Source organism: Hippopotamus amphibius, chromosome 13 (genome assembly GCF_030028045.1).
Source record: "Hippopotamus amphibius kiboko isolate mHipAmp2 chromosome 13, mHipAmp2.hap2, whole genome shotgun sequence".
Taxonomy (NCBI): Eukaryota; Metazoa; Chordata; class Mammalia; order Artiodactyla; family Hippopotamidae; genus Hippopotamus; species Hippopotamus amphibius.
The window spans coordinates 38,560,028-38,575,742 of NC_080198.1; the positions used below are offsets into that span (position 1 = coordinate 38,560,028).

Below are 15,715 nucleotides of genomic sequence, written 5' to 3' on the forward strand. Positions count from 1 at the left end.
GAGGGTCGGGCGGGAAAATTGGGACTGGGCTGTAGGGAGGGTGCTGGGGCGGGCAGTCGGGAGCTTGGAGACGCAGAAGTTCGAGCAGGGGCGGAAAGGGCAGCAGACTCTCGTGAGCCGCGCCGGGCCGCGCCTCATGGAGCCACCAGGGGGCGCCGCGCTTCCGCGCAGGAGCAGACACACTCTCGGGGCGGGGCTGGGGCGGGGCTGGGGCGGGGTTGCGGCGGGCGGCCGCGCACGCGTACGCGGCGTGTGTCACGGGGCAGGGCGAACGCGGCGAGGCGCTGCCGGCCTGGCATACTGTTTCCGCAGACCCTGCCATCTCCCCTGCCCCGGCCCGGCTCAGCCTCATGTACCGCGCGCTGTACGCGTTCCGCTCGGCGGAGCCCAACGCGCTGGCGTTTGCCGCGGGCGAGACCTTCCTGGTGCTGGAGCGCAGCAGCGCGCACTGGTGGCTGGCGGCGCGGGCGCGCAGTGGCGAGACCGGCTACGTGCCGCCCGCCTACCTGCGCCGTCTGCAGGTGAGTTTGCCCCTCCCCGGCCCGGCCTCAGCCGCCCCAGGCTCGCAGGACCGACCCCGGGACCCCAGGCCACTGGGACCTCCAGCAGATGAGGAGTTTGAGAACCTGACCGTGAGACCCCGGGAGGACTGGGACCCTAAGAGCCCGCACCCCCGCAGAAGGCCAGGCCCTTGACCGCCAACTCTGAGGACTCCAGACCTACCAAAAGCGTAACTCTTGGATAGACTCCTTGGGACCCATTGGGCCCCAGCATCTGAACCTGCATCCGAATAGAATTCAGGAGTCAGTTCTGAGATTCCAGCACACCAAATTCTGAGCAGTTCCACAGATCACTGAGACCCCAGCCTTAATCTGCCCCTTCCCTGCATCACCAGGATCCCACCCTCTTGCCTCCTATTCCTCAGTTTCCACCACTGAGACCCGGGCAACCCTGGACACTTCCTGTTTCCCCAACCATCTTCCGTGTCTTCACACTCCCTCCCCCACTTGCACCTGAGAGCCGTGAACACCCCCCATCCCCTAAATGATCCTCCAAGCCCTGAGACCTCAGTATCTTTTACTGTCCTGGACTCAGTCACCCCCTAAGCTCTTCCTAAGACACCTTCATCAATCCACTTTGAACCAGGGATCCCAGCCCCTGCTGATGCTCCCTGGCGCTACTCTCCCTACCCCCTTTCACAAGCCTCAGGCCCTGACTTTTCAGACTTCCTTTCTGTGAAAGTTAGGGAGCTCCATCCCTCCTCTTTCCCCAGCCTGGGGTGGGGGCTGCTCCCATTGCAAGGAACTGAGACCTCCCTATGGCTTCCCCTGGTCTGGCTATGGCCCCATTTCCTTCTAGTGGAGGCTGCAGCCCCAGTTCCTGTTTCCCCAAGAATAGTCCTGGTGTGGGGGCTGGGATACATCGTCTCCAGCTGGTCTATTCTGATCACAGGGGAAAGGAGGGCCTGGAGGCTCCCGGCCTGCCCTGTGCCAGACACCCCCGCCCCATCCTAGTCTGTAGCCTCTAGGAAACATCCTGTCCCAGCCCAGTTCAGGACAGAAATAACAGGATAAATTTGGAGATGTCATGTGGTCTTACCAGAGGGGATGGGCCCTGGTCCCTGGACCCTTGGCCTCATGGCATCTAGGAGTAACTGGGCAAGAGTGGGAGCCCTGGACACCAGGGCTGCTGGGTCTGAATTGAGCATGTCAGATCCAGCCTCTCAGGAGTGAGGGGCTTCTTGGAGGAAAGTCCTGCCTCTTCCCCAAGGGCCCAAGAAGCCCTTCCCCTGCCTGGGTTGTTGGGGCTGGGTGTTTGCGGAGGACAGAGAGACTACCATCTTCTCTGTCTCTTGGTTTCTTACTACATCTCTCTCTGTGTCTTGGTATCCTTGACTCTCTCTGTATCTCTGTGTCATTCTGACTCTCCACTTGTGTGTCTCTTCCTCCGACTCGCCCCTTCTCTGTCTCCGAATCTCAATTTCTTTCTGCGTTGTCTGCCTCTGCTTCTCTCTCTCCCTCCCTCTCTTCCCCTCCCTCTCTCTCTCTCCATCTTTCTTGCTTTCTGTGTATCATCTGTGTTTCTCTCTCTGTCCCCCTTTCTGTCTGCTGTCTCCTGCACTCTGACATGCCGCATGCTACCTAGAGGGCTTTGCTGACCTCTGGGTCCATCTGTCTGTTCCCATCAGAGAAGCTTCTCAGACCCGCTCTGATGTGATGTCACCGTAGTTCTGAGGCTCCTATGCCTGATGGACCGTGTGTGCCAGGGGCAGGGAGGGGTGGGAGTGGCTGGTCCCATAGCTGCCACCCCCCTACTCCCCACCCCATGCCAGCCAGGCTGGGTAGATTGGACCCCTGAGTTGCTGCAGATGGCAACAGAGAATCTGGGGCAGGGGCCAGGTCCCTGATGTCTGTCTTTTGCCACAAACACAGAACTACTGCTTCCTAGTGCAGGTCTGGAGAATTCCTAGAACAGCTTGAGGGGATGAGGGCTGGCAGCAGGGGTGGAGAGAGGAGATCCCTTTGGCCTGTCCTCAGCTACCAGGGCCTGCAGAAGGCTCTCTGAGGACAGGGCTGTTCTGGAGTGTGACCTTGGTTTTGTGAAGGATCAGCAAGATCCAGAGTGATTTGTTAAGAGTTCCAGACACTAGAGGCTCCCTGCTTGGCCTCTCAGCCTGGGATCTGAGCCAAGCCTGGGAATAAACTAAGTGTGTACTCCTGGCCTCAAACTGGGACTCCGTGGGCTGTGTTTTTGCTCTAGACCCCAGGTTTTCAGAGGCATCTTAGCTGAGAACCTCACTGTGAGGTAAAATCCTGAGCGGGGCCCCAATATATAAAGCAGCAGCCTGGGGCCCTCCCCATGGCCCAGCTCCCTTAGTGACGCAGTTTGAGAACCCCACTTCAGATTCTCGTTCAGCTTGCTGTATTCTCATCTAGCTATTCCAGGCTTTAGCTGTAGTGGTCCGTTGTCTGCCCCGGGCTCCATCCTGGGCCCCGGGCTCTGGGCTCAGTACCCTCACTTGGCCCCCAGGCCTGACTGCCCACCCCTGCGCCCACAGGGCCTGGAGCAGGATGTCCTCCAAGCCATTGACCGGGCCATTGAGGCTGTGCACAATGCAGCCATGCGGGATGGTGGCAAGTACAGCCTGGAGCAGCGCGGAATCCTCCAGTGAGTGGGGCGGGGGAGGCTCCCCGTGAGCACCTTGGGGTGGCGTCCTTCAGTTAGTACTGAGGACGCCAGAGGGCAGGGTTGGTAGTGCAGAGTGGGGTGGAGTGTGAGGGTGGTGGGAGGTGGGGGGCCTGGGCTAGGGTGGGCTGCATCGCACAGGGAGCGTGTGAGGACTTTGGGAGCTGTGAGGTAACTCCCCCGATAACCTCCCTGTCCCTCCCTCAGGAAGCTGATCCACCACCGGAAAGAGACCCTGTCCCGCAGAGGCCCCTCAGCCCCCAGCCCTGCAGCTATGACCCCATCCACCAGTGACCACCATTTGGATACTGCTGCCGCCAGGCAGCCTAATGGGGTGTGTAGAGCTGGGTTCGAGCGGCAGCACAGCCTGCCCAGTTCTGAGTATCTTGGGGCAGATGGAGGCCTCTACCAGGTACATGGTGAGAACATCCTGGGGAAGGGAGATGGGTGGGGCTTAAGGCTTTGTGCAGAGGCTCCAGGGGTCCACTCGGGTCAGTGATGCAGCCCGGAGCTATAGTCCCACCCGTGCCAAGCTCAGGTCCCTAACCAGGTCGTGTCCCAGATGGCAGCCTGTCCCCTCAGATCCCACTTCTGTCCTCTCAGATCCCGCCACAGCCTCGCCGAGCCGCACCCGCCACGCCACCCCCACCGGTGAAGCGCCGAGACCGCGAGGCCCTAGTGGTCTCAGGGAGTGGTGAGAAGGCGGGGTTGGGGGAACTGGGGACACCCTGTGCTTGCAGTGGTTGCTCTGCTTATGTCAGGGAACTGGGGGCTCCAGGCTTGAGGGGAACACAGGGCACGTGTTGGGGCAGTTGGAGGCTCTGGGCGTGGTGGGAAGGTCTGGCAGAGGAACTAGGCCCTGTACTGGGGGGACAGGGGATCTGGGCTTGGAGGGGTCGGGGTCCCCAAGGGGGCTGCCCTAGCACAGCGTGCCCTCTCTGCCCACAGGCGGCCGCAACACCACGCCCTCTGGGGGCAGTTCTGTGTCCAGCGGCTCCTCTGTCAGCAGCACCTCCCTTGACACGCTCTATACTGGCTCCAGCTCATCTGAGCCGGGCCCCAGCTGCTCACCCACACCCCCACCTGTGCCCCGCCGAGGCACGCACACCACTGTGTCCCAAGCTCAGCCCCCTCCCTCCAAGGTGCCAAACTCGGAGCCCCCTACCGAGGAGGTGGCAGTTGATACAGCCCCAGCCCCCGATGAGCTGGAGGCCCTGGGTGCGCTGAGCCTGGGGACCGTGGAGGAGAAGGCGGTGACTGAGACTGCCGTGCCCAGGACCATCGGGGCAGAGCTGATGGAGCTCGTGAGGAGAAACACCGGCCTGAGCCACGAGCTGTGCCGCGTGGCCATTGGCGTCGTGGTGGGTCACATCCAGGCCTCCGTGCCGACCAGCTCACCTATCATGGAGCAGGTCCTCCTCTCGCTGGTAGAGGGCAAGGTGAGGGTGGGCAACAGGGCCGGGGACCTCCCTATCCTGGGGCCGCCCTACCGCCCCTGCCCCTTCCCTCCCCTCACACTGTGTACAGCTTTTACCTGACAGGTATTTGTTGAGCTCTAGTTCTCGGCTTCCTGGTGCTGGGTGCTGGGGACATTTGGGCTGATCCCTGAAGGAGAAAGGGAAGAAGAGTATTTCAGGCAGAGGCTCAGCCTGGATGAGGGCCATGAGGCAGGACTGAGCTTGGCTCACAGGAGGAAGTGGAACAAGGCCAGCATGGGTGGAACACAGGGAGTGAGGGAAGGAGCAGGTGGTGTGGTTGGAGGTGAGATCTGGGGCAGGTGACCAATGAGACAGCTGTGGGTGGCCAAGAGTTTTCTCGGGCTGCAAGGAAGGAATGGACATAGGGCATGAGAAAGGGCAGTGCCATGCTGGCCTTGGCAGTGGAGAGCAGTGGGTGCTTCGAGAGCAGTGCTGGAGGCCTGAGTGCTGACTGAGATGTGAGTGAGGTGTGTGGGCATCGTGGGCAGGTGGGATCCTTTGCCAAGGTTGGGGCACTGGTCAGGGAGCAGGACTCGGGGGCTTGAGCCCAGTTTACAGGGTGGAGGCCAGGTGGGCCAGAGGTCTCTTCTTAGGGCTCCATGGCTCCTGCAGCTCTGGTTTGGGGTGTGGGGAGCAGTGAGTCATTAGGCTTGCCTGTGCTGGGACACTGGGTGGCAGAGTCAAGAGGAACATGGGAGGTGGGTAGATGACAGGCCTGTCCCGCTTTGTGTAGAATCAGGGGGTGGAATCTCAGTCACATTCAGGTAGTGAGGAGTCCCACGGCCTTCCTCACAGGGGATGTTTATCCAGGTCTGGGACAGGAGGCAAGTTGTTGGAAAACACCCCACAAATGTGTCTCATGCAGAATCCTGTCCCAGGTGATTATCAAGACTTGGGAGCAGTGGAGTTACTGGGAAAGGGGGTATAGAAGTGGGCCATTGCCCTTGCGGGCCTCAATGTTGAGGGATGGACTGTGGGAGCAGGTCTTTTTTTGGAGCTTGATGGGGAGCAGTGGGGAGGAGGGAAGAGAACTGGGGGCTGGTCCCCCTACCAGTCCTGGGAGGATGCTGGCTCCAGGCAGCTCTGCTAGGTGAGGCTGGGCTCCTTGCCTGACTCTGGCCTGGAGCTCATGCCATGACCTCAGGGTCTGGGTTGACCTCCAGGCCTTACGGGCCTCCTGGAGATGGTGAAGGGCAAGTGTGCTGAGCCAGGCCTCTCCTTCCAGGACCTGAGCACTGCCCTGCCCTCAGGGCAGGTCTGCCATGACCAGCAGCGGCTGGAGGTGATCTTTGCAGACCTGGCCCGGCGGAAGGATGATGCTCAGCAGCGCAGCTGGGCCCTATATGAGGACGAGGGTGTCATCCGCTGCTACCTGGAGGAGCTGCTGCACATTCTGGTGCGGGCTGGGGGCCCCTAGGTGTCCCCCATCTCTGCCCCATCCCTCCCCAGTGCTCAGGAGTCTCCCCTACTAAGCTTGCTCCATGCGGCCACTCACACTCAGTGACTCCATCACACTTCCTCCTCCCCACAGACGGATGCAGACCCTGAAGTTTGCAAGAAAATGTGCAAGAGGAATGACTTTGAGTCTGTCCTGGCCTTGGTGGCCTACTACCAAATGGTGTGTGTGAGACAGAGGGGAGGGGGCATGGAGGGACCTGGGTAGAGGTGAGGATTCTGGGTACTGAGCGCACAGGGTTCCCTGCCAGGAGCACCGGGTGTCACTGCGGCTGCTGCTCCTCAAGTGCTTCGGCGCCATGTGTAGCCTGGACGCAGCCATCATCTCCACACTCGTGTCATCTGTGCTGCCTGTGGAGCTGGCGCGGGACATGCAGACAGACACGCAAGGTGAGCCAGGGGCAGCTTCCTGCCGCTTGGGGAGGTTCCTGCCATCTGTAGGGGCTCTGACCGCCCACTTTGCTCCCCTGCAGACCATCAGAAACTCTGTTATTCTGCCCTCGTCCTGGCCATGGTCTTCTCCATGGGGGAGGCAGTGCCCTATGCACACTATGGTAAGAAGGCACGTTGCTGCCCAGCTGACCGGCAGGGAGCCCACAGCCCGCTGGAGGCGGGGACCCATGGCTTGAGGGGCTGGGGATCCACTGACCACAGTCTGACAGAGCATCTCCAGGGCTCACAGAGACCCAGCGGGGCTGGGTGGTGTTGGGGGCGGGGCAGGGCCGCAGATGTCCACGTGCCCCTCTCGCAGAGCACCTGGGCACACCCTTCGCCCAGTTCCTGCTGAGCATCGTGGAGGATGGGCTGCCCTTGGACACCACGGAGCAGCTGCCGGATCTCTGCGTGAACCTGCTTCTGGCTCTGAACTTGCACCTGCCAGGTGGGGGCGGGGCCTGACGGGGGGAGCAGGGGAGGGGCTTTCCAGGCTCAGCACCTGTGCTCTTGTCTACACCCATGTCCTTCCTCAGCCCCTGACCAGAACATCATCATGGCTGCCCTGAGCAAACATGCCAATGTCAAGATCTTCTCCGAGAAGCTACTGTTGCTCCTGAACAGAGGGGGTGAGCGCCCAGGAATCTGTGCAGGGCCTCTCTGAGGTCCTGTGACTCCATGACCCTTGTGTCTCCCTGTGGTGACTCTGGGCCCCCCTCGAGGACCACCCTGACCCCCCCTTCCCTCCGCCTTCTAGATGACCCTGTGCGCATCTTTAAACATGAGCCGCAGCCACCGCACTCCATCCTCAAGTTCCTGCAGGATGTGTTCGCCAGCCCCACCACAGCTGCCATCTTCTACCACACAGACATGATGGCACTTATTGATATCACCGTGCGGCACATCGCAGACCTGTCACCTGGAGACAAGGTGCCTGGAGGTGGCTGCAGCGGGGATGGCAGCTGTGTAGAAATTGACGAAATGGGGGGGCCTGACACTGAATGGAGACTGGGGCGAGGGGCTCTGCTCGTGCTGGGTAAGTGTGGGAGGCTCAACCATGACAGGTGTGCCAAGACCCAAAGGAGCCCGCCATAAAGATGATCAGGGGTGGGCTGTCTGGAGAAAGCAGGAGTGGAGGGAGTGTTGGGCGGTGCGAAGGAGGAAGTGGAGTTTACACAAAGCCTTGGAGGCTGTGGTGGGAGGTTGTCACCTCTTCTAAGGGACAGGGGAGGTGATCCGCTTACCATCCTGAATGAAGTGGAGACTGTGAGAGCACAGTGGAGTGGGAGGCTGGTGAAGAAGCGGCTGCAGCCATCCAGGTGGCACGGATGTGGTGGGAGAGGAGGTCAGGCCTGGGTGTGTTGGAGGTGGGTTGGCAGACCTTGCTGCTGGATTGGTCTGGAGCAACCAGGTGGATGAAGTGCTGATTGCTCAGGTGAGGAAGAACTTTCGAAGAGAGTTGTGTTTTGATGTGTCAAGATTGAGACGATACCTGCTGGACATCCAGGTAGAGAGGACGTCAGGGAGGCACTGGGGTGTGAGTTGGGACTGGAAAGAGACACTTTGGAGTTGCCTGTGCGTAGATGTGCTGGGAAGCTTGTGACGCTGCAGTCCCCTAGGGTGTGGGATAGATGGGTCAGAGGCAAGCGCAGGCCTCAGCCCAGGGCACAGTTGGGGCACGTAGGGAGACACCCAGAAGGAAAACCAAGAGAGCAAGAGCCCAAAGCCACGTGTGTGGAGGAGGAGGGGGATAAGCCGTGTCCACCGCTAGGAGCCCGAGTGAGATGAGATCTGAGAGTGAGCCACGGGGTGTGCCACACGGAGGTCAGGCGCCACTGACAGGCAGCGTCCGTGGAGTGAAGGGAGGAGAGTCCAAGTGGGAAGCTGAAGAGAGGATTTGAAGTTGGAGGGGAGTGGAAAGAGGGGGAACGTGGAAGCAGTGAATGGAGACAGCCCTTGTGTGTTTGTATGTGAAGGGGAGCAGAAAAAGTTGGGGGATCACTGGAGGGAGACATGGGGTTAGGGAAAGTGTTTTAAATGTGGGAGATGCTGGTGCATGTCTGAGCCAGAGGGAATGATCTAGCATGCCGATCATGGAGAAGTGGCTGATGTGTTGGGAGAGTCAGCCACTGCAGGAGTCAAGTAAGTCAGGCAGCGGGGGAGGGTCCAGGCCCCCTTGAAGGGGTGGCCCCTGGCAGGAGCCAGAGCAGTTCATTCAGTGGGGACAAGTGAGGGGTGGGGCCAGGGGAAGCCCAGGCATTTCTGAAAGTTTGCTTGTTTTCTCCATGAAGCACAAAGCCAGCTGATCAGGCAGTTTAGGTTTGGAAAATGGAGAGGTGAGCACTGATCCTTTAAGGAACAGTGAACATGGCAGAGAAAAGTGGCAGGGGTCCCAGGCAGTGAGGTTTGTGGTGGGGAATGGCGTTCAAGCCTGCGTAAGGCTCCATAATTGTCTGCTGCTTAGCTGCTAGGATTTGATTGGCAGGTGCTTTTTGGCCTGACCAAGATTGGGAGTTAGCAGGGTGATGCTGCCTAAGAAGGTCCGAGTATTGACTCCTCTAATCGGAGGTAAAGAGGGAAATGAGGGATGCTGAGGGCAAGTGCTGGCGCCAGGTGAGTGGATCAGGCTCTCAGTGAGGATGACGAGCAGCTGGGGTGTCAGATTGGAGGGGCTCTTGGAGCTGTTAAAGCCAGAGGTTCTGGGAGGGTGTGTTGGGAGGGGGTGTTGGAGATGGATTCCAGGCACATGTAGAAGGTAAGATGGCCAGGTCTTACCGGGATGGATTGGATTCAGGGTGTGGGGAGAAAGGAATCAGAGGGGACACCTACAGTTTTGGCTGGAGCACTTGGACAGCAGTGCTCTTTGTTAAGATAAAGAACACAAGAAAGCCTTCAGCTTTGGAAAGATGGGGAGAGCATGAGTTTGATCGTAGATATATGAGTTTGAGTTCTTTCTGAGATAAGCGGGGGTGACAAGTGGGCAGTTGGATATTCTCATCTGCAGCTCACTGGAGAGTCTCTGCAGGAGGTATGAGTGTGGGTCACTGTTTGAAGCTGTGGGTGTGAATGAGACCTTCCAGCGTGAGAGGATAGAGTGAGAAGCTGAGGGCCTCCGACAGGCAGCTGGAGGCCCCACAAGGGCCCAGCATTAAAGGAGGGTTGGGGGCTTGCTGCTTCCCCTCGCCACCTCTCTGAGCCAGGACTTCCCTGGGCCGGCCACGTTCTGTGACTGTGTGTCCAAGGTGATTCCTCATTTATTCACTTACTTATTAAAGTGAATATCAAAGTGACTATCAAAGGCCAGTTCTGTGCCAGGTCCACTCTGGGTGCTGGGGATGCAACCCCGATCTTCAGTGGTGTGAGGTGGTCCACAGCCCTGGGGTCTGTGTGGCTGCCAGGAGGCAGTAACGGCCTATCCCTGTCTGGTGGCAGTCGCAGTGCCTCCCTGTGATCCCTGAGCTTGCCTGCTCTTCCCGCAGCTTCGCATGGAGTACCTCTCCCTGATGCACGCTGTGGTCCGCTCCACACCTTACCTGCAGCACCGCCATCGGCTCCCCGACCTGCAGGCCACCCTACGACGCATCTTGACCGAGGAGGAAACCTCACCCCAGTGCCAGATGGACCGCATGATTGTCCACGAGATGTGCAAGGAATTCCCGGTGCTGGGCGAGGCCCCCAGCTAGCACCTTCCTTTCCTCCCTTCCCTGCAGCCCTGGGCAGGGTGCAGGAGACTTGGAGGCTTGGCCCTAAGAATGTTTTGCACTGACAGTGTGAGGGGAGGTGATGGTGGAAGGGACCTGAGCAGGGCCCCCCACATGAAACAGAGTTAATATGAGGGGCCAAGCGCAGGATTGGGGACCATGCGCTGGGAGCTGTGCTGGGGCAGGGGGAGTGTGAACTGAAGCCCCTCTATCTCCCGATAGGCTGCCTCTTCAGCATGCTCCCCCGCTCCTTACACACATGCGCACTCAGAGTCCTGCTGCTGCTCCAGGCTGGGCCAGAGCCCTCACCCCCCCACGCCCACCTGGTCTGTGTTCTGGGCTTCGGCAAGCCATGTCCCTGGGGTGAGAGGAGGCACCTTCCGCCAGCTCTGTTCTTTGCCTTAGCTTCGCAGTGAGTGCTGCTCATGTGCTCTGTCCCCCCCGCCCCCCCCAGCCCCCACCTCATGGGGGTCACTGCTCCTCACTCCGACCCTCAGAGGTCTTGGCCAAGCTGCTGCTTTGAAAGCAGAATCTTGGAGACAGGCCATCCATACTGGAGCCTCACAGAATGACGTGATGGCTGATAAAGCCAATGACAGAATCTATTTTCTCTGTAAAAACATAGACTGAAAAGCCATGTGTATTTTCCTATGTGCTTCAGCTCACCTTTGGAAATAAATCAGGCATCTGGAAACAGGCTTCCCTGTATGATCCTGAGTGGTGGTGGGAGAGGATGGGCAGGGGCGCTGGGGCCTTAGCACCCTGTCACCAGCTTGCCCTGCCCTCTCCAGCCAGAGGAAGTGATGGTCCCTGACAGGCCTCTCCATCGAGGTCCCTTGAGCCCTGTTCCAGCCTCTCTCCCCCGGGTTCCCACTTCTCCTGGGCCATGACCACAGCCACTGAGAGGCCCGTGGTCCATTTGCAGGTGACTGCCCCTCCAGGCTTCACTTACATCTTTCTTTGCCTTGAATGCCATGTTTCTCTCCGGCCTTGAAACCCTATATCCTTTACAGCTGTTCTCAAATGAAGCATCTCTTATCCCAGCCCTGGCCTCCCTGAACTCCTAGGCCTGCCTAGCTGTTTCCCTTCCTCATTTGTCTTCCACTGGATCCAGCAAGATCCCCTCATTTTGCAGCCTTAGCAGAGATCTGGTAATTATAGTAGGATAAAAAGAATATCTCAACAATTGTGGAGTTAGATGTGCACTACTGTTTGAGAGAAATCAGAAGCCAATGTTGGGCAAAAACTTTTTCCTTGTGTGCTCCCAAGTTAACGAAGGCCGTCGCCACAAGTTGGGGAGGAGAGTCAGAACCTATAGGCAGACCCCAGGTAGCAGTGGTTTCCATCAGTTTCCCTCATGTTACCCAAGACGATTCTCATCTGATTCTACACATCTAGAATCACTGATACTGTGACTTCTGGCCACGACTTTTCCTTTCTCAGTGGGCTGCTAAAGGCAGAGGGCTGTCACTCTCCCAGCAGAGTGTAACGCAGCAAGAAGCCCAGGAAGGCCAGTCTAGGGGTGTGGTCCCAGGGAAACAAGTCCGTGGGAGCAAAGCACAGGAGGCCAGCCGGGAGATGTCCTTCCTGAACTGTTGACTCTTCCAGAAGGTTAAGTGCACCGGCTCACCTGGACCTGAGGAGGAGCTGACACAATGGTCCGCAGGAAAGCTCTGTGTGGTACAGCCTGGTTGCTTCATCCTGGAGGCCTCTGCCTCCCTTTCTCAGCTGGAATCAACAACACTGACTTCCAAGTACAGTTCCTTTCTCATTGGAGTGCTGAAGGCAGAGAACCACAGTTCTCCTCCTGAGAGAGTATAATTCAGTGTTAAGCACAGGTCCTTGGGAAGCTGAGGCAGGAAGATCCGATAGCCTCTGTGTCTTGCTCTGTTCGCTGTTAGGCTGCATACACTGACCTCATGGGAAGAGCAGGGCTGTGCTGTGCCATCTGTCCTAGTGCTGGCCCCCGTGAGGAAAAAAGTGCAGCCCCGTGGCAGGAGGGGCAGAGCCCCTGCCTGCTTCTGTGTGATTGTCCAAGGGGCCCCTGCACATGTTTGTAAGGGGTGCAGGAGCCCCAGCTGACTCCAGGCAGCAAACACACACTCACAGGGGCCAGGACTCCAGGACCATCAGCAAACACCTTGATGGTGTCTCACGGCACAAAATTAAAACTATCAGGGAAAATGATTAGCCAGAGAATTCCTCAGGGAAGGAACTGTCTGAGAGAACACCTCTGGCTGCTTGGAAGGATGGTAGACATGGATGTGGTTAGGCAGGGGAAAGGGCAAAGAAAGGGAGAACTAAGTCACTCAAAGAAAGGGGAGTGATTGGGTGGGGCTGAGGGGCAATGAGGGCCGGGGGTTTGGGCCGACCTCCGGGCTAGAAGTGGATCCCTACAGGTGTGGCACCATGTCTATGGGACATGACTGAGGATAACAGTCTACATGTGCATAAGGCAACTCTAGGCTAAGGGGTTGGGTGAAGACCACGTACCTGCTCAGCCCCCAGAAGATACAGACTGAAGCTCCAGGTATGTGAGGACAAGCTTTTCTCTTGTTTAATGGAAGAATAACATACTATGAAAACTACAGTATGCCAAGAGTGCAGCTTAATGAATTATGACAGATGATGCTAATATAGTCCCCACCCAGTGTCACCGGTTCCCAAAGCCCACTGTGCACCCCTCTTAATCACCAATTCCTCCCTTCTCCCCAGACCTCTTCCCCAGAGGTAACTGCTGATAGGTTTTGCCCTGTTTTTGAACTTTATATAAATGGAATCATAAACACTGGCTTCTTCACTCACCATCAAGTTTTTGAGGTTCGTCTATGTCATAGTATGTGGTACCAGTTTGGTCATTCCCAGTGTCATGTGGGTTACACCCCGGTTGTTTCCAGTTTTTGTCTGTTACGAATTGTGCCGTCAGGAGCACTGTTGTACATGTCTTCTTGTTGCTCATATGCATTACTCCGGGAGATATATTCTCAAGAGTGGAATTGCAGGGTCACAGGCAGAAATTGCCAAATAGTTTCCCAAAGTAGTTGTACCAATGTATGCTCCTCCACTGGGGTCTGAGTTCCAGCTCCTCTATATCTTTCCCAAACCTGGTATTGTCAGTCATTTCCATTTTAGTATTCTAGTGGAGGATAGTAGTATTTACTTTTTTTTATTTTTTATTTTTTATTTTTTTAAAAATTTTTTTTGAGGGTACACCAGGTTCAATCAACTGTTTTTATACACATATCCCCGTATTCCCTCCCTTCCTTGACGCCCCCCCGTCGAGTCCCCCCCACCCTCCCTGCCCCAGTCCTCTAAGGCATCTTCCATCCTCGAGTTGGACTCCCTTAGTAGTATTTACTTTTACATTTGCATTTCCCTGATGACTGAAGAGGTTGAGCACCTTTTCATCAGTTTACTGGCTATTTGGATCTTGTGAAACACCTGTTCACATCTCTTGCGCATTCATTGACTGGGTTGTCTATCTTTTATTGATTTGTAGTATGTATTCAGGATATAAGTCCTTGGGTTATGTCTTTTGATAAAAGGAAGTTCTTAATTGTAATGTAATTCAGTTTTTCGGTATTTTCCTTTATGGTTAGTATATTTTGTATCCTATTTAAAAAAAAATTTACTTAAAGTCATGAAGAACTTCTGTTCTAAAAGCCATATTGTCTTTCCTTTCATATTCAGATGTCAGATCTATCTGGAATTGATTATGCGGGTAGTATGAAGTAGGGGTCTCATTTAATTTTTTTTTCTACATGGATGTCCAGTTGACCCAGCACCATTTATTGGACAGCCCATGCTTTGCTCATGTTGGCTTTTAAGAGCCACCCTTGTCAAAATTCAAGTCTCCACACATCTTTAGGCCCCTCTCTGGATTTTGTACCATTTGTCTGTCTATTCCTGCACCAGCACCATACAGTCTTGGTGTCTATAGCGGGAGCTTTCTTGATCCCCAGTAGAGGAAGTTGTTTTCCTACTTGGGTTTTCTTCTGACTGTCTTGGGTATTCCTGGCCCACATACATTTTAGAATCCAGTTTGTCAGTTTACACATACACAAACACACACACACACACTTCACAGTATCTACTGGGGTTTCTATTGGAGTTGCGTTGAATCCATGTATCATTTGGGAATAATTAGCATCTGTGTAATACAGGCATACCTCATTTTATTGCACTTAACGGATATACTGCATCTTTTACAAATGGAAAGATTTTGAAAGTTTGTGGCAAACCCTGTGTCAAGCAAGTCTAATTGTCGCCAATTTCCCAACATTTGCTCACTTCATGTCTCTGTGTCACATTATGGTAATTCTCATAATACTTCAACCTTTATTATTATAATCATATTTGTTATGATGATCTGTGATCAGTGAGCTTTATTTTTCTTTTTCTTTTTCTTTTTTTGGCCACACCACCAGGCATGTGGGATCTTCGTTCCCCCTCCAGGGGTCAAACCCGTGCTCCCTGCAGTGGAAGTGCGGAGTCCTAACCACTGGACCACCAGGGAATTCCCTGATGTTACTTTTCAAAAAAGATTACAACTCACTGAAGGCTCAGATGATCGTTAGCATTTTTTAGCAATAAGGTATTTTTAATTAAGGTATGTACATTTTTTTAGGCATAATGCTATTGCACACTTCATAGATTGTATGTAGTCTAAACATAACTTTTATATGCCCTGGGAAACCCCAAAATTCATGTAACTCACTTTATTGTGATATTTGCTTTATTACGGTGGTCTGGAACCGGACCCACAATATCTCCAATGTATGCCTGTGTTGAATCTTCCAATCTTTGAACATAGTTTTTCACTCCATTTATGTCTATTTCTCTCAATAATGTTTTCTCAGTGTTTATTGAGATATAATTGACATATAGCACTATATGGATTTAAGGTATACAAAGTAATGGTGTGACTTACCTACATCATGAAATGATTATCAATGTTTAGTGTCGATAGTGTTTCATTGCGTGTGTGTGTTTATGTGAAGAGTCATTGCACGTATTTCATTATATTTATTCCTGGCATTTTATGTTACATGATGCTACTGTAAATCGCATAGTGAAAAAAATTTTCTCACTTGTTGATATGTAGAAATTACAATGGATTTTTATATATTGACCTTGCGTCCAATGACTTTGCTAAACTCTAACAACTTACCTATAAGTTCTTTTGGATTTTTTACCTACACATTCCTGTTGCCTGTGAATAAGTTTTCTTTTTTTCCTTTCCAATTCTCGTACCTTTTTACTTTTTTCCTTGCCTTACTGCACTGGCAAAGCCCTCCAATATAATAAGGCTGGTGATCATGAATGTGAAATGTTTTTCTCTAGCAATGCTCTGCAGCTCTAGAGGTGAGGAATTCAAAAATAGTCTATTTTAAGTGGGGTTCGATTTTAGCGCAGTGAGTTTAAGAAAAAAGAGCAGGGCAGGAGAATTGTTATAGGACTGGC

The 15,715-nt window shown here is 54.9% G+C and overlaps 1 protein-coding gene across 3 annotated transcripts; it reads left to right on the forward strand.

Moving 5' to 3' along the window:
• Positions 1-232: 232 nt before the first annotated feature.
• Positions 233-13,100, forward strand: NCKIPSD (NCK interacting protein with SH3 domain). 3 transcript variants are annotated; one of them, XR_009048716.1, is made up of 14 exons: positions 234-521; positions 3,059-3,168; positions 3,394-3,598; positions 3,790-3,880; positions 4,135-4,625; positions 5,890-6,060; positions 6,196-6,282; positions 6,371-6,509; positions 6,593-6,673; positions 6,871-6,999; positions 7,088-7,180; positions 7,309-7,481; positions 10,031-11,403; positions 11,861-13,097. XR_009048716.1 is itself a non-coding variant. In XM_057705012.1 (13 exons), exons 1-13 carry the CDS (start codon positions 351-353, stop codon positions 10,232-10,234), a joined length of 2,145 nt encoding a protein of 714 aa, XP_057560995.1. In that variant the 5' UTR covers positions 234-350; the 3' UTR covers positions 10,235-13,099. The 3 variants fall into 3 exon arrangements, 2 of the variants coding, with proteins under 2 accessions (XP_057560996.1, XP_057560995.1); XM_057705012.1 differs by having other exon boundaries at positions 10,031-13,099; XM_057705013.1 differs by lacking the exon at positions 6,871-6,999 and having other exon boundaries at positions 233-521; positions 10,031-13,100.
• Positions 13,101-15,715: the final 2,615 nt, after the last annotated feature.